Source organism: Neovison vison, chromosome 3, assembly GCF_020171115.1.
Source record: "Neovison vison isolate M4711 chromosome 3, ASM_NN_V1, whole genome shotgun sequence".
NCBI lineage: Eukaryota > Metazoa > Chordata > Mammalia > Carnivora > Mustelidae > Neogale > Neogale vison.
In genome coordinates, this window is record NC_058093.1 from 67,120,727 (window position 1) to 67,145,487 (window position 24,761).

The following is a 24,761-nucleotide window of genomic DNA, read 5'->3' on the forward strand; positions in this document are numbered from 1 at the left end:
TCTAGAATTAGCACAGATTGTGATGCTTGTAGGGTTACTTCATCAGAGAGAGAATCTTTTTTTTGCTGACCTTTATTCTTAATCGGTTCTGTTCTTTTAAAAACAGTAATTATGGCATCTCTAGTATGTAGGATAAAACTTGAATTTACAAAGTTTTTGAAATAAAATTGTTATTTTTTATGCTATATCATAAGGTCAGGGTCTCAAAAAGGCTATGCCTGTACTTAAGAAATAAAAATAGATTAATTTTATCTTTCAACACCATGATGCATATGCGGTTCAGTAGAACTTTCTGGGCACTGTCATTTTATGAGTTGGTAACAATAACAACAACAAAATAAAAATCCTACATATAAGAGAGAAATGTGGAGTGTGGATGTTCAGAAAACACATGGCATTGTAGCTTAGATATGAGTAATGCTGGCCGCTTAGGTGTGTTGTAAGTTTTGTTGCCTACAGAATGTGGCCTTTCCCTGTATGCTTTTCCTTATCTTCTGGACTCTGTAGTTTTTCTCAAAGATGTGCACCTGGATGTTCAGACTAGGTCCTTTAAAAAAGGAGCTGGGTGATATGGAATAGTCATTCTTTGGAGTAAAGCAAAATAACTGGTAAATGTGAAAAACAGACTTGGGTAACTACAGATTGAAAGTTAACTTCGGATGCTTGCAGAGACTCAATGGAAAAAAGATTTACATAAGTGATGGTTGCATTCATATTAGTGCCCAGTTCTTCAAAATGGTGAGTATTTCCTAATGTCGAATCTAAAAGAAGGAGGATTTTTTTTTTTTAACTAGAAAGACTGTATATTATGAAGATGTTAAAAGTAAGCACGTTGAATTCCTTAATCTTAAATAATCTTAAATACATTGTGGAGAAGAACCTAAACTTCTGTCCCCTCTCTCATGTGCTAAGAAGAGTGGTATAAAAATTGGGGATCTGACTAAGATCACTGTAGCCATAATAGCAAAGTAAAGGAGGAAGAACTAAAGAGATCACAGAATCAGAACCATTGCTGTTGCTCAGGGTGATCAGCTGTGAAGAGAGCATTGACAAATTATATACCCAAGTCTCAATAAATATCATTTAGGCTTCCTCCATTTATCTAAGCAATGCTATCATCACCACCCCCTCCTCCTTCTGTTGCCTACCAAACTGCCAAGAAGCAATAATACATTGTGCAGATTTTAGTTGTGTCTTTCTTATCTTGTTCTTTCTTATTTCCCCCACCTCAGGATTCTTTTAAGATTTTACAACCGTAGGTAGAATTTCAGAGCTGAATGGAAGCCCAACATTATTTGATCTCTTTTACTATAATTTGCATCCACAATTCCTACTCTTACTCATTTGCTTGTTGGTCACTATGATGTTGTTTGTTTGTTTTTTTAAACAAACAAAAAAAAAACAAAAAAAACTTTACTTTTTAAGAGCAGTTTTAGTTCATAGTGATATTGAAGGGAAGGAACAGGGATTTCCCATATAACCTGTGCCCACACATGCATAGCTGCCTTCATTATCAGTGTCTTCCACAAGAGCTATACCTTTGTTACAATGGGTGAACTTATATTGACACATCATTACCACCCAAAGTCCATAGCTTACATTAGGGTTCACACTTGATGTTGTACATTCTGTGGTTTTAGACAAATGTATAACAACATGTATCCATCATCATGGTATCATACAGACTATTTTCACCGCCATCAAAGTCCTCTATGCTCTGCCTATTCATCCCGTCCCCCATCTCCTGATCTTTTTATTATCCCCATAGTGTTGCCTTTTCCAGAGTGTCATGTAGTTGGAATCACATAATATGTAGACTTTTCAGATTGACTTATTTCACTTTGTAATGTGCATTTAAGGCTCTTCCAAGGCTTTTCGTGACTTGATAGTTCCACTTCTTTTTAGTACTGAATAATATTCTGTTGTCTGGATGTACCTTAGTTAATTTATCTGTTCACCTCCTGAAATACATCTTGATTGCTTCCAATTTTTGGCAAAGGGAGTTTGTGTGGACATTAGTTTTCAATCCTTTTGGGTAAATATTGAGGAGTGGGACTGCTGGATCACGTGCTAAGAGTATGTTTAGTTTTGTAAGAAACTTCTAAACTCTCTTCCAAAAATGGCTGTACTGGGGAACCTGGGTGGCTCAGATGGTTAAGTGTCCAACTCTTGGTTTCAGCTCAGGTCTTGATCTCAGGGTTTTGAGTTCAAGCTCCACACTGAGCATGGAGCCTACTTAAAAAAAAAAGAAACTTTACCAATAGAAGATATACAGATGACAAATAAGTATACACAAAGATGCTCCACATCACATGTCAAAAGGGAAATGCAAATTAGAATAACAATGAGATGCCACTTCACACCTATGAGAATAGCCAAAATCAAGAACAACTGATAATATCAAAGGCTGGCAAGGATTTAGAGCAACAGGAATGCTCATTCATTGCCAGTTGGATGCAAAATGGTATAGCCATCTTCTTCTTCTTCTTCTTCTTTTTAAGATCTTTGGTCCATTTTGGGATGCCTGGCTGGCTTAGTCAGAAGAGCATGTGACTCTTGATCTCAGGGTTGTGAGTTCAAGCCCTACCTTGGGCATAGAGATCACTTAAAAAAATAAATAAATAAAGTTTAAAGAAAAAAAAATTCTTTAGTTCATTTTTCAGCTGGGTTGTTTTCTTAATGAATTTTAATAATTATTAGTATATTTTGGGTAACAGCCCTTTATCAGATCTATAATTTACAAATAATTTTCTCTGATGTTGCTTTTTGAACAATGTTGTTTATTGCCCTGACCAGCTCTCTGATTTATAGCCCAGGTAACTTTCTCATATATCCTGGCCACAGATGTCACATAATCTCTTTCTGGTACCAGGCTGACATTATGCAGTTCTTGTAGTTCCCCCTCAAAAATGTTCTACCCCTCTTAACACCACATTGCCCGGTATTGATCTAAAAGCTGCATAGCCACAAAGGATTTGCTTTGTGGGTGCTGTGGCAGAATGCTAGGGCATACAAGTAGAAGACCACTAATATACTTGGACTCCTCATTTGACATATAATAAAAGTGAGTCACAGAGAGTAGAGTGATCTAAAGTCAATGGCATGCCTGGGATAAAAATAAGGATTTCTCACTCTCAACTGTATCTAGAGTCCTTTTCATTGCTTCCATGCTGAAGAGGGAGAACCAAAGGAACATTTATAGTTTCAAGTACCCAGTTGTTATCCTGCACAATGGGAGTTAACAGCATCTTATTTCCCGAAGCCCTCTTTGGCTTTCTCTGTCTTCACTGAAAACACAAGGAAACCCAAGTATTGTGCTTCACACAAAGAAATCATGCAACAGACTCATCATCAATAGATAAGGTGTATTGAGCAGAACTTCTAAAGGGGATTTTAAAATCTACAGTGATTAGTTTATTCTCTCCTGCCTGGGTATTTTACTTAGGATTCTCGTCTTAGATATGGAACGTCATTTTTCTCTGCATCTACTGGATCCACACTGAGATTTTACTCAAGACTTTGGCCTCATTATTGCTTGTATCAACTAACTGATATGAGTCCCCTGCTGGTTTACATACAAACCATCGAACTTTGGCCATACAAATGGTTGGGGACTACCTGAAGGCCTGGAAGAGCAAAATAGCAAAGATTTTGTCCATGATCTCAGTGACTTATGAAACCTTAAGAGAGCTTTCCTTTTCCATGTTTTCTTCCCCCAGAAATTGCCTTCATAGTATTTTCATTGGTGTTTATGCTTATAAGGGAAAAAAATTTTTTTTTGCTATTATTATATGTCTAATATAAAAGTGAGGAGCCCCTTGGGAGTTTAATGAATAGGGTCTCTGAAAGTCTCTGTAATTTTTATTAATAAACTTATTTATCTTTAGTTTTTATTTATTTAAGTAATCTCTATACCCCACATGGGGCTTGAACTCATGACCCCAAGATCAAGAGTCACATGCTCTTCTGACTGAGCCAGCCAGATGCTCCAGTCTCTGGAATTTTTAAAGACCTCTTCTCACTAAGCATCTGCATCTTCCGGGTAGAATCCTATCCCTTTTCTGTCAAACTACTACTTAGTCCCCAAGATCTAGCTCATTTATTGCCTACTCTTCAGATTTTTTTCTCATTCTCACAAGAAAACTTAGTCTTCCATCCTCTCATGTCACTTCATTCAGGTTTATTGTAACACTTTCTGCTCAAATTGCAATGAATTGTTTATAAGTCTGTCTTTTCCCTTCCCCCCAGCAGCTTCTCTGGGCTAGCCTCTCCTTGAGATGAAGAACTGTGTTCTGCTCATCTTTAGATGAACCACAGAGGGCCCTTACTATTTTATTTCAAAGCATGAGTAACTTGAGCACTGTTAACTGAAAGTGCCTTTACTTCCAAACTACCCTCTTGCCCAGACGCTGGATCGTCGATAGGTCCCTAACATTTTCATCAACAGAATCATTCTGAGAATGTTTTGTTCCTAAGAAGGCCTTCCATATCCTGCAAACATCTCACCTGAGTGAAGTAATACCATTCTCTATTCATGAACAAAGGAGATCTGCTTGAATTGTCAGAGGAGAATAGTAACCTGAAGATTTGGAACATGAGGTTTGATGGAGGAAGTCTATACTGCCTGGTCAAGTTCAGGAGTGGGAGAAGGAAGTAGGGGATCTAGCTGCTGGAGTAGGGAGGAGATACAGCTTTAAAGCCATGTGGGCCTCCAGAAGTGGAAATGAGGGTGTGAAAAGGAATGTGTGGAACTTGAATACATCCTTTGCCTAAATTACAGTTTGTCCAGGACCAGCACTGGTTGGACTCAAACCTGTTCTGCTGCATAGGGATGTTGCTCTGAGGCTGGAATAAATGTCACATGTCAGCGATGCGTCGGTTCTGGCAGAGAGGTGTATGTGAATTTCATTTTTTTTTTCCCCGCTGGATGGATTAGGTCTTCTTTGATAGATATCAACAGTCTAGGCTCTAGTACTTTTGTGAACACATGTCATATCATTTACAAGCAAACTGCATCAGAAAACATGGAGAAGGCAGGAAATATGAAGAGTTTTTTCTTCTTTTTAAAGACTTTATTTATTTATTTGGCAGAGAGAGAGGGAACACAAGCAGGGGGAGTGGGAATGGGTGGCTTCCTGCTTCCCAGGAAGTAGGCTTCCTGCGGAGCAGGGAGACTGATAGGGGGCTCGATCCTAGGACCCTCGGATCATGACCTGAGCCAAAGGCAGGCACTTAACCGACTAAACCACCCAGGAACCACCTTGAGCTTTTTTTTTTTTTTTTTTTTTTCTTTACATGGCTCCACTAGTGGGGAGATTCTTGTCATGAGGATGGACTGAACTGACAGCTTCTGCCAATGTGGCAATAAAATGCAGAAAACAGAGGGCCTCTGCTCTGCTATTGACCAAATTAGGAAAGGGAAGCCTGTTGCCTCCTTGAATTCTGATGATCCAGTACAGTTGTTTGGTGGGCTGATACCCTGTTCATGAGTTTTAAAGCTTAAAGGAGGAAAGAAGGAGTTGCTATTTTTCCTTAGCTCTACAATTTTGAAATTGCTGGGTCACCAATCTTTAAAGCTATAGTTCACATTCTAAATGAAAAAGAAAAAAAAGCCATCTCACAAAACAAACTGAAGGTTGCTGGGGGTGGGGGGGATGTGGAGAGGGTGTTTGGATGATAGACTTTGGGGAGGGTGTCTGCTATGGTGAGTGCTATGAAGTGTGTAAGCTTGATGATTCAAAGACCTGTACCCCTGGGGCAAATAATACATTATATGTTAATAAAAATAATTCTTTAAAAAGCAGCAAAAACATGGGTTTGGCTTCCTTCTAAGCAGATAGTCCAGAGGTGTTAATTATGCAGAACTTCCTAAGATGCCAGACAACTGCCAATTAAAAGTCAATACAGGAATGAGAGAGGGGTTTCTTTGGGCTTTGAATTACCCATGTGCATGTTAAAGGTTGTGCACTCAGAAAAGAGAGTGAATTTGTTATGTTGTGTATCTTTCTTCTATAAAAGAGCTGGGAGGACAGGCTGGTGTTTTATTTACTCTTGTTGCCTTCCCTCCACAAAACTACAGCCTATTCGATATATTACCAATGTTCTTTGCTTGAGAGATTAATTACCCACCTCCCCACTGCCCATTTATTGATATTCACTCCCAAAGCCATAGATGAATGCCAGGGGAGAAAGTTAAAAACTTGCAGAACAAAATCTAACAACACCCTTTTTCTTTTGGCCTCCTCCAACTGTTTCTTTCTTTTTTTTGTAGCTGTTTTAAGTTATCTCAGTGTATCAAATCTAAAACAAATCCTTATTATTTTTAGGATAGGTAGGTATATAAAAACAAGCTTTTTTGCGTACAAAATACTATGGTGTGTTTTATACAACTACTGAATTTGACTCCGTGCATTTTTATGAGCTGCGGTGTTATGGCCGGAATTAGAACACTGCAAGCCCAGCAGGCATCACACCAGCCCTGGTCTGTCCCACATGGGCTTTGTAAACATCACCCACACAACCTGTTGATAAGACGAAGTAGACTTCATTACTTACCACAGTAATGGAGACCACCACCTCTCAAAGTTTTGGCAGTGTCCTGGAGAAGGAAAAGCAGGATCAGAACATTCTTTTTTTTTTTTTTTTTTTTTAGACTTTATTTATTTATTTGACAGACAGAGATCACAAGTAGGCGGAGAGGCAGGCAGAGAGAGAGAGGGTGGGGGGAAGCAGGCTCCCTGTGAAGCAGAGAGCTTGATGTGATGCGGGCTCGATCCCAGGACCCTGAGATCATGACCTGAGCTGAAGGCAAAGGCTTAACCCACTGAGCCACCCAAGCGCCCCAGAACATTCTTTTTTAAGGTGGGTCTTTCAAAGCGAGGGGGCTTGATAAGGGTTGGGTTAGGATCACAAAACAAAAGTCTGCGATTGATGGGGAGAACAAGGTGAGGATTTTTGAGCCCAGGGAGTCAAAGAATCCTAAGGGGTAAATCGCTGTTGATATTTTCCATTGAAGAGTTGATGGTCTAAGATCTTGCAGGGAGTTCCGGTATTGAATACTGGAAAAAGAAATCCATGCCAGTGGAGAGTCATTTACCTGTAGACAGTATGGTGTGGTTTAGGTTCTCAGTATCCAGACAGACTTTTGGATCGATGGTTTCAGTTCTCAGATCTACTCAGATAACTTGCTCTGGTAATAGATGAACTGAAACTGATTTTTTTCATTTGCAGCTTCTTTCTTAGCAGCAATTTGGCGTGAGACTTTATATTTCAGCATTGCTTTGCGGTAATTTATTGGCTTATGAGCTTATACCTTGTTTTAGGGAAAATTTAAACAGGAAAATTTTCCAAATGCCCACTAGCAGTTACCACGGGAACCCTGCAACAAATTCTGTAAACCCAGAGAGGGCAGCAGAGGGAAGCCAAATTCTGTGCGTGATTATTTAAACAGCAGCCATCATTTTGGACAATTTTTAAGAAGGAACTGAAGATGAAATCATGGGTCCTGGGTACTTTCCAAGAGATGAAATCCTCTGAAGCAGGCAGGAAATTGCCATCATTTAAAAGTTCCAGCTCTGTCTTCAGACCACTTGTCTCTTTCTCTTGAAGTTGGAAACAGAGAGATTGTGTGGGATCATTGTAAGCTCCATTTCAGATTCTTTCTTAACCCAGTTCCCACATAGGATATAAATTCCTTTAGATGGCTCTGACTTCCATTTTCTCTTCCCAACACCCGTCAGTAGTTACAGTTTCGGGGGCTCTGGGGGCAGTGAGGCATCCTTAGCCAAAAAGGCTGTCGAGGGCTGAAGCTGGGAGGATGCTTTGAAACAAATGTGAACACTGTATTTACATTTAAATTAAAATGGGAACTTCTAATAGGTTATGCTTCTGCAAGGTGTGTGCAGTGCATCTGCTGAGGTCTATTGTTTATTCATGCTGTAAATCCTTTGAAATGTGTTAAAATGCTTCCCACTCATTATAAAGCTCCTGCCACCCCTGGATTATGACTTTGATGTCACCAATCCTGCTTCAAAGGGTTCTTTCTGGGCTATTAATCACAGTTTAGCCTCTGAAGATATCGCCAGAGAAAACATTTGGACATCTTTGTGCTAGACTTGCTAAAAACTTTGAGATCTCAAGTGTCTTGCATAGGCACAAATTGCAGCATTTCCTTTCATGGACAACTTTTTATTTTGCCACAGAATCAGATGACATCGTCAGTAAAGTAGCAAACAAATCTTCAAGCACTGAGTTTGGGAGGCTAGGGATAGGAGAGGAGATTAAGAGTAGGTGGGTGGTGAGGGGAGAAGAGTGTCTGGACAGGCCACTGAGATCCATTAAAGGTTAAAAAAAAAAAAACATTGGGAATCAGAGTGGCCAAGACATGGAGGTTCAAAGTAGAGGTTGCCTTAACATTTTTTCTTATCTAGCATTAGTTTTTAGACTGACCAGTTCTCATAGTAGCAAATTAGTAAGATTCCTTGGTATTCTCTTGCCTTCTACTCTCTGTTTTGAGACCTGTGTGGATGGACTATTCACAGCAAGTAATGATAATAATAATATAAATAATAATCAGCGCTGGCTAATATGAAGTGAGCGCTTACCTTGAACAAACTCTGCCTTAACAGTGCTTGTAGTGAATTACCCTCATGGAATGCCCATAACAACCGTCAGAATGAGGTAATACTGTCTTCATGTTATAGATAAGGAAACCAGGGCACTGAGATATTAGCTAACATGTTCACACCCCAGGCAAATGCAAAAACCCATCAGTCCCCAAAACTCAGTGGCTGATGCCCATGCTCTCTGTGTCCTCAGGTCTACTGCATGGCAGGCTTTCTCCCCATGTGCCAGGGGGCCCATTCTTCCAGATCTGCTGATCAGTGTCTATGTCTTAAAATTTTACAGTGGGGTTCTCAATTGCCCAATTTCCTTTTTGGGAAAACTCCCAGCATCTTTTTTCTTGCTTACTCATCTCTTTCAAAGACTTAACAGTATCCTAGTTCGAAAATTTTTTTTTATTGTGATAAAAACTCATAACATGAGACCTGCCCTTCTAACACATTTTAAAGTATATAGTACAGTATCATTCACTATGCGCACATTGTTGGAAAGCCGATCTCTAGAACTTTTTCATCTTGCATTACTGAAACTCTACCCACTGAGCAAAAAATTCCCCATTTCCCTGCTCTCGCAGGCCCTGGCAACCAACATTCTACTCGTTTTTATGAGCTTATGTGTTTTAGATACATCATATAAGAGAAATCATGCAGTATTGTCTGCAGCATAATGTCCCAGGTTCATCTGTGTTGTCTCAAATGGCAAGACATCCTTCTTTTATAAGGCTGAATAATATTCCATTGTACACATCTACCACATTTTTTTGTATCCACTCATCCTTTGGTGAATATTTAATTTGTTTTCACAGCTTGGCTGTTGTAAACAATGCTGCAGTGAACATGGGAGGCACATACCTCTTCATGATTCTTTTTCCAGTTGTTTTGGATAAATACCCAGAGGTGGGCTTATTGGATTACATGGTATTCTATTTTTAATTTTTTAAGAACCTCCATACTATTTTCCATATTGGCTGCACTACTTTATATTCCTACTAGCAATGAGTGCACCAAGGTTCTAGTTTCTCCATATCTTTGCCAATACTTGTTATTTTTCTGTTATTACTGTTATTGTTTTATACAGTGACCATCCTAATAGTATAAAGTGATATCTCATTGTGGTTTTGATATGCATTTCCCTGATTCTTGGTGATGCTGGGCATCTTTTATATAGCTGTTGGCCATTTTTATATCCTCTTTGGGGAAATGCCTGTTCAAGTCCTTTGCCCATTTTTACTTTGTTATCCTTTTTATATTTTTTTAAAGTTTCATTTATTTATTTTGTAGAGAGAGCATGCATGCACACACACACAGGGGGAGGGGCAGAGGGAGAAAGAGAATCCCAGGCAGACTCCCCACTGTTTGTGGAGCCCAAGGTAGGGCTCAATCCTACAGCCCAGAGATCATGATCTGAGCTGAAATCAAGAGCTAGATGCTTAAACAACTGAGCCACCCAGGTACGCCTCCTGTGTCCATTTTTAAATCAGATTATGTTATTTTATTTTTTGCTGTTGAGTTATAGGAGTTCCTTATAGATGTGGGAAATTAACCCCTTCTATGGTCTGGAAATATTTGGTCTATAAGTTGCCTTTTCCCTTTGTTGATTGTTTCCTTTCCTGTGCAGAAGCTTTTGATTTGATGTAAACCCGTATGTCTATTTTTGCTTTTACTGCCTGTGCCATTGATATCCTATCCAAGAAATCATTGCTAAGGTCAGTGTTATGAAGCTTTCCCCCGCCCTTCCTTTTTTTTTTCTAGGAGTTTTATAGCTTCAGGTCTTACATTTAAGTCTTTAATCCAGGAGGAATTGAATTTTGTGTAAGATAGGTGTCCAGTTTCTTTTCTTTCTTTCTTTTCTTTTTTTTTTTTTTGGCACTTGGATATTGAGTTTTCCAAACACAATTTGTTGAAGAGACCACCCTTTCCCCATTGTATAATCTTGATATCCACCTTAAAGATGATTTGACCATATATACATAGATTTATTTCTGGGCTCTGCATTCTGTTCCATTGTCCTGTATGTTTTTCTTTATGCCAGTACCATTCTGTTTTGATTACTGTTACTTTATAAAGTATTTTGAAATCAGGAAATATGAAGCTTTCAGCTTTTCTTTTCCTTCTCAAGATCATTTGGAGTTTTGGATCTTTTGTGGTTCTAGAAGCTGAATTTTAGGTTTTATTAATGTTTCTGTGAAAATACCATTAAGATTTTGATGGGGATTACATTAAATCTATAGATCTTTTTGAGTATCATGGACATTTTAACAATATTAGATCTTTTAATCCATGAACACATAAAATATGCCACAAAAAAATGTGCCACCTTGGCATAAAGATTATTTGAGCTGAAGGTAATTGAGAAGATGTAGATATAAGAAAAGCTCCCTGCCTTCCCTGTTTACATAAAAGCAAGACATAAATTTGTAGAGATATCCCCCCCCCCACCAGGAAAGACAGAAGTTAATCACCAGAGACAATTCTAGACCTTTATCAGCCCAGAGACAGCACCAGAGGAATCTGTATAACAAAACTTTACTAACTTGACCATACCTCCCATTAGCTTCCTCATATATTTACTTTCCCATAATTTATTGCCCCTAAAAACTCAAAGATCTTTGGTCACTCACCTAGAAATTTATTGTTATTTTGTTAAGATACTGTGTGAGCCCAATTCTTACTACCCCTTGAGTTACTTATCACCAAATACTCCTGTGTGTATGTGTGATACATGCATTAAGAAACCTCTGTTTATTTTTCTCTTGTTAATCTGTCTTCTGTCAGTCTATTTGCTCTAGGAAATTAACAAAAGATGGGTAACACGAGTAGAGAAAAAAGATTCTTTTCCTCCCCAAGAACAAGGTGTCTTTTTATTTATTTGTGTGTCTTCTTTAATTTCTTCCAGGAATGTTTTCAGAGTACAAGTCTTTTGCCTCCTTGGTTAAGTTTATTTCTAAATATTTTATTCTTTTTGATGCCATTGTAAATAGGATTTTCTTAATTTTCTTTGCAAATTTTTATTGTTAGTGCATAGAAATACAACTGGTTTTTTGATGCTGATTTTATATCTTACAATATAAGATTGCTGAATTGATTTATTAGTTCTAACAGGATTTTTGGTAGGATCTTTAGGTTTTCTATATATAAGATCATGTCTTCTATGAGCAGAGATCATTTTACTTCTTTCTTTACAATTTGGATGTCTTTTATTTCTTTTTCTTGCCTGATTGCTTAAACTTGAGTGCTAGTTAAATAGAAGTGGTGGAAATGAGCATTCTTGTCCTGTTCCTGATCTTAGAGGAAAATGCTTTTGATCTTTCACTGTTGAATATGTTAGCTGTCGGCTTTTCACATATGTCCTTTTTATGTTGCGGCAATTTCCTTCTATTGCTAGTTTATTGAGTGAATTGGGGAGTTTTTTATTATTTATTTTTTGCTTACAAGACTAATATAAATACAATTTCTATTATAAATTACAATTTATAAATTATTATAATTTATTTATAATTTATATCATTCCAGTTTCAAAATTCAAATTCTTCTAAATTTTTCATATTCAGAGCAGATCATTTGGAAAATTAATAAAACTACAAGGACATAAAGGGAAAAAATTACTCATGATTCTGTTCCTTAATTTTTCCTTCACTTTAGCTTTTTTGTCTTTCTTGCTCAGGTAACTTGGCCCAGACAAGAGCCAGGATAACAGCAGCCTCAAGATCTTTGCCTCCACATTTCAGTGCTGGGAGAACCAAAGTGAGTAGCAGGTTTGGACTCAAAATAATGTGGACCCTGGGGTGTTCCTGCCTTGGGGACAATCCTAGAGTAGGCGACTTTAGTTTCTCTGGCCCACGGGAAGTCTGGTTAAGAAATGGAAGGCATTTAGGAAATAAGAGGCTAGGAAATTTGAAACAACAGCATGGAATCTTTAAAATCCTGTGTTACAGAAGAAAATGTCTCCTCTACCATTTTAACTTTAGTTCTTTGGGGACTGAATTAAACTCAACCTGAAAGAGTAACAGAAGAAAAAACAAATATTAATTATATATACACAGAGGAATTAAAAAAATTTACTTAAAGGGGTAGTTAGAATTTGAGGCTTATATACCCTCTTAATAGGGGATGAATGGGGAAGAGGGGCACTCGTGGGAGAACAAATGACTTTTGGGAAAAACAAATGGTCCTTTAGGAGAATAGATGGGAGATATGATAGTTTTGTGATAGTGTCTGTTTAGGCAATTTCTTGGAAATCCCAGTGCTCATTTCTCATCTCTGGTGATAGGAGTCAGTCTTCCATGGCAGGTTGTGAAACTGCCAGGGAGGAGATTTATGACAGTTGGATGATTTTGAGAGGCCCTGTTTTTAGCCAGATAAGGGGAGTTCAGAAAAAGCCTCTTCTTGCAACTGTTGATTCTCAGATGTTCAACTCAAAATAATACCTATGCCACCATGGCATATTCTGGACCCCTTCATGTGATTCTCAGAAAGACCACTTAAGATACAGAACAATGACACTTGAAAGTAAAGTCTTTCTAGGAAGAGATGAAGTGCTCTTCCTTGAGGCTGTCACCAACCTACAGAGGAGGATTACAGGGACCAAATAGAGTCAGCAGGGAGGAAAGAAACCAAACCATTTCCTGTCGTTCTGCTTTGCTCTCTGATATATAAGGAGTGTACTTGTCTGTGCAAACGGAATGTTAGAAGGGTTAATAGATATCCCACTGTAAAAATTTTTTAAAAATATTTTAGTTATTTATTTGACAGAGATCACAAGTAAGCAGAGAGGGAGGCAGAGAGAGAGGGGGAAGCAGGCTCCCTCAGGGAGCCTGATGTGGGACTCAATCTCAAGACCTTGAGATCATGACCTGAGCCAAATGTGGAGGCTTAAGCCACTGAGCCACTGAGCCACCCAGGTGACACCACTGTAAAATATTTTTAACTATTACATTCTTCTAGCTAATGTTTCACAAGGATCTCAAGGATTGGCTGGTTAATGTTCATTGTATATACTAACACCAACACCCAATTATCTAAAAGGTGATAGAGTAATAAAATAAGTAGATCACATTTCTGAATTTTCATATATTTTTATTTACATTGAACATTGAATTATTTAATGAAAAATAACTACTTCAGCCACACAGAATACTGTTCAATAGTCTCAAAATTGATACAGACATAGATATTGATATTTAACTTTCTTTGAGAATGAAAAACTTACCTCTACATAATAGGGACTCAGATCATTTTTGTTAACAATAATGTTTTTACCCACATTGCTATTATAAACACATGTATTACTTTTTCAGTCTTGTGAGTTTGTAGCAAGATATTAGGACTATATAACATGGGTTATATGGACCCCTAGGAGAGATTTACATCAGAGTTACATTGGTTCTAAGAGCCTCTTGATATTATTACATGTAAAATTTGTAAATACAGTTGATTCTTATTCTTCATGAAATTATGTTCAATAAAGTTGCTGTGAACACTAAATCAGCCAATACAGAAGCATTGCTCCTAGGGGATTTATGTGGTTAGGTTCCCAAAAGCCTCTGCTCACAACATTGTTGTCAACCAATTAGTACGTAATCTTGTTTCATGTGTGTTTCTATTTAGAAGTACATTATTTAATATATATTTCTTACAGATAATTATATGTAGTATTTTTTATATAAAATAATATTTTATTTTTTAAAAGATTTGTTTCTTTATTTTAGAGAACGGAGAGAGAACTAGAGCAAGACCAAATGCAAGTGGGATGGGGGCTGAAGGATAGGGAGAAAATCTCAAGCAGATTCCCCACTGAGCATGGAGCCTGATGCAGGATCCTGAGATCATGACTTAAGCTGAAACCAAGAGTTGGATGCTTAACCTACTAAGCCACCCAGGAGCCCTGAAAATAATATTTTAGTTACAGTATTTGTGTCATTGAATAAAGGCCAACAGCACTATAACTCATGCCTGAATGAAGCTTATCTAATGCACATATGTTCTCCAAGAGGTATTTAATAGCCTTCTTGCACTTAGAAACACAAGACAGCATTCTAGAACCATGCTTGGAGGCTATTTTATTTTATTTTTTTTTAAAGACTTTATTTACTTACTTGACAGAGAGAGATTACAAGTAGGCAGAGAGGCAGGCAGAGAAAGGAAGGGAAGCAGGCTCCCTGCCGAGCAGAGAGCCCGATGCGGGACTCGATCCCAGGACCCTGGGATCATGACCTGAGCCGAAGGCAGAGGTTTTAACCCACTGAGCCACCCAGGAGTCCCTTGGGGGTTATTTTATACAGTGAAATCATTAGCCAAAAGCACAAAAATGCAGAACATTTGGCACTTCAATAACCCAGAAAAGGATACTTGCTTATAGCATGAGAGCTAAAATAGGAAGGCAGAGCATCACATTGTTCAAACTGAGCTGGAAACATATGCATCAGGTGATCAAAGTTTTCTCCACTCTGTATGTCTATGAATGATCGTGAAAGCATTGCAGGTACTGATTTGGGGGTTAAAAATAAATTTTAGAAAGTAGGCACATCCACAAATACAGGATCCACAAAGAATGAGGAGCAACTATATTTGTTTTTTTGGAAACACTGGCTCCCACTAGATTCTGAAAGAGACCATGACACAAAAAAATTAAAGACTCCCCTGTAATACTCTCTATCAGCCCACATTACTGTCCTTCCTTCAGTTTGATTTTGTGGCTATTGGATTCTGCCAGGACCCTGCTCCCTTGCCCTCCACACCCAGAATACCTGTTGTTCAGGCCTTGCCTGTGTGACAAGTGTGCCCTCTAGTAAATGGCATATATTTACATCATTATAATAATAATGTATATCATTGAGATGAAAGTAACTCGTGATTTGGTTTCATTTGGAAGAGGGATGAGTTGAAAGTTCTAGTTAAGGCACCAGAAAATACATTTCACGACAGCAATAGTTTTTCTGTCTTGGCCAAGGTCCGATAACACAGGTGGTCTTTTTAGGAAGCTGGCCTCCAGCACATTCAGCAGCACCACACTGTGATGCATGGTTAGTGTCAATGCCAGTCTTGCTTTTCCATTCAGGGCTGTGCAGGCTTTGAGAGGAGTGATGCTGTAGGGCTTTTTTCCTTAAAGGGTGGATGGATCACTTGATAGCAGTAAAAATTCTTGACGAAGATGCTGACAGGAAGACAAATATAAGCACCTGTGAGGTTTCAGGATGCAAATAGTGGGCACTTACTGAGATCAGGAAAAAAATCTTTCTGTTTTTTTCGGTGATAACTGAAATCTAGATGGTTTATGAGACTTCTTGGAATCTGTCTTTATCCTAGAGTAAATTTTGTTGACAGATGAGGCAAGTCATTTTAGTAATAGCATGCTTTCAGACCCATGTTGTAAGTAATATCAAATCACATAGAAAGGCAGTATATAATGTTTAAGAAGTAAGGTTTTGGAATCAGAACTGGGTTCAGATGTAGGCATGGCCAACTACTAGTTGCAAGACTGGAAAATTTCTCTAGAATCTCTGAGCCTTAACCTCCTATTAGGTACAATAGGAATAATAATAGTACTTACCTCGTAGGATCATTTTGACACCTCATTGGCATAAGAGACCTCATAGGCAAAGTGGTTACTGTGGTAATTTTTTTTTACCTTGGAACAATAGGTGTTTTATTACTCTTGTTTTGATACCCATCTAAAACTCCATGTGTGGAGTCCATAAGTATACTGAAATTCGCTCATTTCCTGTGCACTTGGAGTCTGTGTTACAGTTTGTAAAGCTGACTCAGGACTACTTTAAACACTAACCAGTGCCTCTTACAAGGAATTGGGCAGGACATTTGTCATGTGGGCAGAAAACAGGCTTGCTCATTTCCAGTTGACTTATATCATTGTATAAATTGGCACTGGATGAGAAAGGATATTGGGTTAGACATACAATTGTTTGATCCCAAATATTGGTTCTACTGATCATTTTGAAATTGGTTTCATTGGAAGTATTTTCTCTGCCAAATAAGTGAAAAGATCTCTTTGCTGTGTTGCATGGGCGCTAGTACTTGCCATCTTGCCATTGAAGAAAACTGCATCTTTGACATTCATCACTAGACTAGAACTAAGTCAATCGTGGTAATAATGGAAGGAAAACTGATACACTTCTTGCATGTGTGTGAGGTGGTAGCATTAACTGAGCAGTTTTCCTAATAAGGAAAACAGAGGTTTTGAGAAGTTGAATAGCAAGTCCAAGTCCATACAAGTAATAGGTGGAGGAGCCAGGTTTTGAACCAGGATGTCCAGTTCCAAAACTCTGTGTTCCATAGCATATATCCTCTAAACCCAGGAAAGCTTTTCTAGGGTCTTTTCCCCCTATCTGAGGTAAAAGCTTATCAGATCCTCTGGGGAAGACTGTTTCTTGGGAATGCCCTATCTTTGAGAACAACTGTATGCTAGATGATGTCCCTAATGAAATCTACTTTCTGGATTCTTTCTAAAAGATTTTTCTTTTTTAATTAAATGAAGCTACTTTTAACTAAATTAGCTCAGGATGACAAACTTTTATGTCAGACCACAACCTTAACTTCTGTTTCGGTTTGGATTTTTTTGGCATTCTTTCGGGTTCATGATAGACCTGGTACAGACAGAGGTGAGGTTTGTGCCGAGTCTCCTTGTTTGAAGGACCAAGAGACTCAACTTCTGCTATGTCCCTTGTCCAAAGTCCCTCTTTCAAATCCTCTCCATGTTCAGGACAACCTTGTGACTATACTAGAAGTCCTTGACCAATGTAAGATCTTTCCAAATTCTTAAATTAGCAAGTTATTTATTCATTAAAATTCTTTAAAATACTAACTATGTAGGTGATAAACTGTGGACAAGCATTAGTACTTCCAAGCTGTACGTAATGCCAAACAGGTTTTTATTTCCTTCCCAAGAGTTACTCTGTATGTGAGTAGAAGGACAGAACTTGGTAATGCTGGGTAGTTAGGGGAGCCCAACAGACTTACAACTTTTGGAGTGCAAATTAGTGCTTCATTCTGTATTTTTGCAGTTTGCTGCAGAGGACAAGTGTTGGTCTTGAAAACAGTTCTTAGTATACCTTTTAAATTATGTAACAGCACAATTAATATCCACCGAGGATTTTCTGACCACTAAACTATTAAATTATCAAATGCCAAGGGCCCATTGTATGTTCTGAGGGAAGCTAACAGGTAAATCCTACTAATAGAGAAATATGGATGAGTTTTTAAGCTGCTTTTTTACTGTGCCCTAGGGCTGCCCTGAAGGGTTGGCACTCCCTGACTATTTTGAATAAAAAGAGAAGGAAATGAGGGAGGAAAAGCAAGGTTCAAAGTAAGACAGGGTTCTTCAGGGAGTGTCTCTGAATAAAAGGAAGTGGTAGAGAAATTCCCAAGTTTAGAATGTATGTGTGTGTGTTTATGTGTGGGAGTGTGTGTGAAGGTCAGGTTGAGAGGAAAGAAATTAAAGAGAAAAAAAGTTCAGGAAAACTTAGAATTTACAGTTTGGCAGAAGGCAGACCCCAACCAACATCCTCTTTCCTTTAATCCTGATTTGTGACCCCCAAACCTCACCAGCTCCGAACTCCATCCTCTAGAGAGGGATGGGATGGGCAAAGAAGACTTCCAGAATGCAGTATAGTCTCTGCAGGTGGGGCAGGTGGTAGTGTCTATTTTTCCCTTTTCTCTCTTAGAATAGCCTTCCTGCTCAACACCAAGCTTTCATTTCCTCCTTCCTCATTTAAAAAAAATGAAAAAATCAAACCATAGGCAGCGGTACCATAGCTTCAGCTGCATGCATATGAGCTGATGGCTTTGGATACGCATCCAACATGCAGCCTAGGAAAGGAAACTGCCCTGCCCCCCGTCATTGCCTCAGAAGTGATAGCCCCATATTCCTGCTCACTATTCAGGTTGCTCTTCTAGTTCTTAAAAACTTAGCTCCCCATTTATTCCTTTTCTTAAATAAACTTTTCTTGAAGCCAACTGAAGCATTTCCTTCCACTATGCACCATTTCCTAACTACCCCTCAAGGCAGGTCTCATTATTTGTCCCCACCCCCATGCCCTCAACCTTTCTAGCACCCTCTTCGCACTTTTGCTGAACGAGCTTGCAGACGTCCTCACCCCGTGGGGTGGTGGCTGTCTGCACAGCCATCCACCAAGCAGAACACACTTGCTGACCGCGGCATCTCCAGATCAGACATTCCTGCTTCATCCCTTTGCCACCTGTTCTGAGCAGATGGGAGGCTGCCATGGCAGAGGCTGGCGCTAAAATGCCACTCGTGCACTTTGCAAACCAAATAGCTTATATGTGCAGGAGTGGGGGTTTTTATTGTTGAGGTACAATAACAAAACAGGCTGTTTCCTACAGTTGTTTTCATTCATAAATTTCTTCCAGTCAGCCTAGGTGGTTGGGATAGATGATTGGGAACAGGTGTATCTCAAGCTCCAGTCTCCAGTGAGCACGTGGGAGCTGTGTGATGTGGGAGGGTGGCAGGAAGGGGACTACAGCTCATCTAATTCCCTGCAGTCCAACCTGGGCTTTGAGCCCATGTCTTTGTAATCACCCAGCCTCATGGGTCGTTGCCCAGTTTTCTTTTAAGAAATAGTTTGGTCTCATGCATCCTTGTTGGAGAGCTTAACAGGGGCCCATTAGAACATCAAGAAATACAGAAATAATAGTGATGGGAATTTATACCAAGACTTCACAGTATGGTACTTCACAGAATGGGGTCCATTCTCAAGCGAGTAGGATAGTGCAAATTTTGTTTTTCTTTTATAGGTCTTCAAACTTCTCCCATAGTTTTCACTATTGTGTTCTAAACATCAAGGTCCCTCGGTTATTTAACCAAAAAACCTTTCAGATTTTGGAAGAGCCAGAAAATGCCTATATCCTAAAACTACTTCCCTTTGCCCCTGCTCTAGGTGGACACTCTGGAGGTGATACGACATCCCGAAGAAACCACCAACATGAAAAGGCAGACCATGGCTTCTTACTTCCGGGTACGGAGTCCTTTCGATCTCTATTCTACCTGTTTCCAAAAAGGACTGCCATCCCTTCCTGTGAGAGGCCCAGATATGATGGAATTAGTGAAATAAGAGCAAAGTACAAGAGTTAGTTAAGAAAGGTGGGAGTGTGGGGAGAGAAAAATTAAAGTGGAGAGCCCACCTTTACGTATATGTTTTCTGATTTCAGAAAGATAAAATGAAATCCCATGTGTCTACAGACAGGACACTCTCTGTCACTGGCACAGAGCCTGTCCATTCAGTGTGCTGATTCTGTTAGTATTTGAGCTGCTCCTTAGCCTTAAAGCTACTGGAATCCACCGCTTTTCCAGCATATTTACTGAAAAATAAAGTTAATAAAATTCCAGAAGGTGGCTTATTAAGTTCACATCCTGAGGGAATCTGTCTTTGTTTTAACTTTATTTTCCTAGATCAAATTGACCCATTGCCAGACACAGTTATTTCCCATCTCTGCTGCCCTAATTCTTGATATTTCATCTAGTAAAATGACTCCTTTGAGTAAAATTGTGCCTAGAAGGGCTCTGTTAAATGCACATTATATAGGAAAGATAAGACGCAGACACTTTTTACCAATTCACACAGATTTGTTTATCTTCAGATTATGAAGCAGTAGGGTTGGAAGCCCCTTAGAGTTCATGTCCCACTGGGAACTAAGGTCTAGTCAGCTTTGTGGTGGAGATGCTATTGGGCCAAAGACAGAATTACTGATCTCAGGTTGTAGGGTAGAGTTGGGTTAGGAAGGGACTCAGCAGGGATGGGAGTCGAGTGGTCGTGAGCTGGAGTTGCTGAAGCAGACTGGAGGACAGGACCTGGGAGCCAGCACCATGGGGGAAGGCTCCATGGAAAACTAGCAGGTTCAATTAGCATCCAAAGCCAAGAAATCTGACCTCGTCAGCTGTATACTTCAGAAGTAGACTGAAATTGGGCCCAGAGGGTGTGAAGAGGGCCCAGAGGCCTTTGAGTCCAACACTCCACCCTCATGCTGATTCTTGCTACAGCTTCTCTGACAGGTAGATATTTAGATCCTATTTCATCACTCTAATGGCCGGACATTTTTAATTGCCATATATTTCTTACCTTGAGACCTACCCTAGTCCTGTCCACTTTAGTGGCTGTATCCTCCTAGTGTCTTGGGGGACAGGTTGTGTGTGTGTACGTGTGTGCATGTGTATGTCCCCATTCTGGGGGATTTGGAGACTTTGAGCAGCCCTGTTGGATCAACTTCAAGATCCTAGAGGCCCTCTCTCAGAAGAAGCCACCTTTGCCTTATGATTTGTCAGAAATATATCCATGACAATCAGTTTGGTGTCCCCCAAAAGTTAATTCCAAGAAAGAGAATATAGTGGCAAGCTAGGTAATACCATTTTGGATCAGTGGAGGTGTGATTATGAAATAAAGGGACTGATTTCCTGTGTAGCTGTAATTACCCCTGAAGGTATGTCCACAGAGAAGCTCCAAAAGCGGCTGCCCCTTAGGAGAAGCTGAGGCAGTCCCACACAGCAGTGCTTCTCCATGAGCCCTCTTTCTGTGGGAGCCCCCCGCCAGCCACTTGATGGATGTTAGGTGACCTTCACAATAGTCTCCTTTTCTTCAGTTTTTCTTGTTTTCTTTGTCCTTTTTCTCTCTTTCTTGTTTCTCTTCTGCTTTATTACCAGTGGTATCAGTAGGATTTGCTTAGACTTTCTGGTGGTTCTTAGGCTGAAGAGGAAACTGACCCCTTTCCTAAAAGCTAGACCTTTTACATTACAGATACAGTTTATGGAATACTGTGTTAGCATACCACATGAGCTGGTTCTGCGATGGCATTACAGGGTAACCTAAGCATGTTCTTCGACAGATAAGCTTCTGCTACATAGGGATATTGCTTGGCACTTGGTGATATTTATTTATGTTTTAAAGATTTATCTATTTGTTTTCTTTATTTTTAAAAAGTTTATTTATTTGTTAGAGAGAAAGCATGAGCTGGGGGTAGGGACAGAGGGAGCGAGGGAGAGAGAGAGAATCTCAAGCAGACTCCATGCCGAGTGAGGATCCTGCTGCAGGGCTCAGTCCCATGACCCAGAGTTCATGGCCTGAGTTGACATCAACAGTTGGATGCTTAACTGATGGAGCCACCTAAATGCCCCTCATCTGTTCATTTTCAGAGAGAGAGAGTGTGAGTGTGAGCATGCGAGCAGGGGGGAGGGTCAGAGGTAGAGAATCTCAGGTGCCTGGCTGAGCAGGGAGCCTGACACAGAGCTCAGTCCCACCACCCCAAAATCATGACCTGAGCTGAAATCAAGAGTCGGACGCTCAATCAACTAAGCCACCCAGGTGCCCTGGCCCTAGGTGATGTTTCAAGAATGCTTTTGAATCCACAGGCAGCTAGAAGTACTTCACAGAACCTACATTATCACCCCCTATAGCTGGTTTCTTTTTCTGCCTTATAAAGGCCTGTGAGTTGTTTACAAGCCCACAAACTGCTCTAGAGGGCCCCGTGGGCCTGTGCCGTAATTATCCATTATGTTTGTGGTAACCTCATTTCCTGTGTATTTTTCCCCCTGGTAGTATTCTCTGATGGATCTGCTCTCCAAAATGGTGGTCGGACAGCCCCACTTTGTGCGCTGCATTAAACCCAATGATGACCGAGAGGCCCTGAAGTTCTCCCGAGAGAGTGTGCTGGCCCAGCTCCGCTCCACAGGGATCCTGGAGACAGTCAGCATCCGCAGGCAGGGCTATTCCCATCGCATCCTCTTTGCAGAGTTTGTGAAAAGGTCAGGCCAGCATCTTGGGAAATGCATTCTGTTAAATATAGCTGTCCTGTGGCTATCCCTATCCCCTGGGACTGCTCCTCCTGCTTGTTTGCCTCCTACCATGTAACCGGCTAGTTACCAGCTACCATTTACTTGCTGAAATGTTGCATTTTTATTGTGCTCCATCTAAATTGCTATGCTCTGGAAGACAGGGTAAGCACCCTTCTGACCACTTTTTAAAAAATAAAAACATCCATAGATATTTATATATTACATATATCCTTGGGTTTCAGAGCCTTCAGATATTTAACTGACATGTTGAAAGTGTTCCTTCTTAAGTGGGTCAAGATTCTAGTGGATGTGAAATACATCCAAGCAGCCGATCCTCTCTTAGGCTAAAACAATGTTATGGTGTCATAGGATAGTTAACATTTATACAGCACCTAGATGTCCTAGATGTATAATCTCATTTGATCCATAGAAAAATGCTGTAAGCTATGATCTGTTATTATTCCCATTTTATAGATGAGGAAATTGAGGCACAGAAAGAAATGTAAGTGACTTTTCCAAGCTAGTAGGTGGTAGAGCAGAAATTTGAACCCGTGCAGTCTTCAGCATCCACATTTAATTTCCTCGGTCCATTGCATTCATTCAATGTTTATTGAAATGTTTTGGAGTTTTTTAGACCCAGAAATTGACTTTATCTATTAGTGAAAACCTGTTCTCGTCTATGCAAGGCTATAGGGATAGATTCTGTGTCATGTGATTACGGGTAGAAGTTTTACAAAACTTTCTGTGAGGAAATAGATAGAGGGCAACAATAACAAAAAGCCAGCTGTGAGATACACTGCTGTCTGAAGACACCAGAGAGGAAAATTAAAACCCATTTTAAAATTTGCACCCCATTAGCCATCTTTAGTTTCTTTTTACCTCTTTTTTGAAACTTGTGCCCAAGGTCATTTTTCCAACTTTTTCTCCAGGAAGAATGGATTCTAATAGGTATCTTGCTTCATCGAGGCTTCAAAATACCACTACATTCCATGGAGAAGAAAGGGCAAAGAAATTTCCTTGCAGTTAGAGTTTTCCAATTAAAAATAACAAAATGGCTTTTAAAAAGAAGTGTCTTTGAGCTCCTTTTTCCTCTTAAACTTGGAGGTAGAAGGAGAAAAAAAGAGACTGTTTTAGCACATGAATGTGACTAGTCAAGTATTTTTAGCCACTAAGTGTTGAATACATAAAAATATTTAAGAAAACAGGTCAAATGCTAAACAGATTGGCACTTCTTTGTTTGTAATCAGAAAGCCATTAGGCAAGTATGAACAAGAATTTCAAAATGTCAGTAAATCTGAAGGTATCAAAGATTTCTGAGCCAGGAAGTTAATTGGTATTTTGATCCTTTTGAGCAATTTCACAACAAAATAGATGAGTTAGCAGTTTTCTTCCTTGATGTTTATTCAACAAATAGGTGCGCCTCTTATCTTCCTGTTTGGGAATGCTGTTTTGTAAACTCTTAGCGGAAATATGCAGACAAAACAATCAAAGGCAGGGAACAGAGTCATTTAGGTTTATTGGGTAGAGGTAAATAAAAGGTAAAGCCTTGTTTTACGTTATTCTTTACCTTTTTGTACTTTCTGGCATTCGGGACAGAATCCAGAAAGACAGTGTTTAGGGGATTATGTTATTGGGTTCCAGAATGGGGAAGTGTTGCCCAAGTTACCCAAATCTGCCACTTGGCCAAACCTAAAATACTTCCTCACCCCATCGTCTTTGAATTTTTCGGCAAAATCACTAGGAAGTGCCCTTTCTGTTTTCTATTCATGGAGCCTTGGGGGAGAGAGGTTGTTCCCAACACCTCATCAGTGGGACCAGGTGGGTTGGAAGTTTTTATTTATTCTCATACAGGTATGGAAGAAGTCACCTGGCAGCACTGGGCAGGCAGCTGAAGCCTCCTGAAGTCATACTGTTCAGGGACATCACAGAAAATGACTGAATGTTCATTGGCTTCATGGTCACTGGTCAGAAGCATGGTCAACAGAAGGTCTCTGCTGGGGCAAACACATAGAATAGCATGTGTTGGGATGTGTTCTGGCAAATGTCTGTAAGTTAGGACTGCACTTTCAGTTCAGAGTCTTACCATTTGTTTATTAAACTATTGCAGTGAAGAGTGCAACTTAATAATGAGATCAGGGTTCTAATCTACTTTTGGATGTAGTGTTTGGCACATTACTTGACATTCTGTAAAAAATATTTCCTTGTCTGCATGAGAAGGCAGGATTACATAGAACCCATATTCTGAAGAGTTTCAGGGATCACATGTAGATTCCTTGGCCTAACTTGGCTTCTGAGTCTTCCAGAAAGACCACTTCCCCCCAGTCAAGCTCACAGGCAGGAGAACA

At 39.6% G+C, this 24,761-nt stretch overlaps 1 protein-coding gene across 1 annotated transcript in view; it reads left to right on the forward strand.

Annotated features, from left to right (window-relative positions):
* Nucleotides 1-22,581, forward strand: part of LOC122902579 (myosin-IIIb) — a 105,768-nt gene extending 83,187 nt beyond the window's left edge. Inside the window, exons 16-18 of the mRNA XM_044242308.1 lie at nucleotides 12,286-12,365; nucleotides 19,532-19,609; nucleotides 22,181-22,581. Of these exons, the coding sequence (XP_044098243.1) occupies nucleotides 12,286-12,365; nucleotides 19,532-19,609; nucleotides 22,181-22,492 (470 nt within the window). The 3' untranslated portion in view covers nucleotides 22,493-22,581. The remainder of the gene's footprint in view (nucleotides 1-12,285; nucleotides 12,366-19,531; nucleotides 19,610-22,180) is intronic.
* Nucleotides 22,582-24,761: the final 2,180 nt, after the last annotated feature.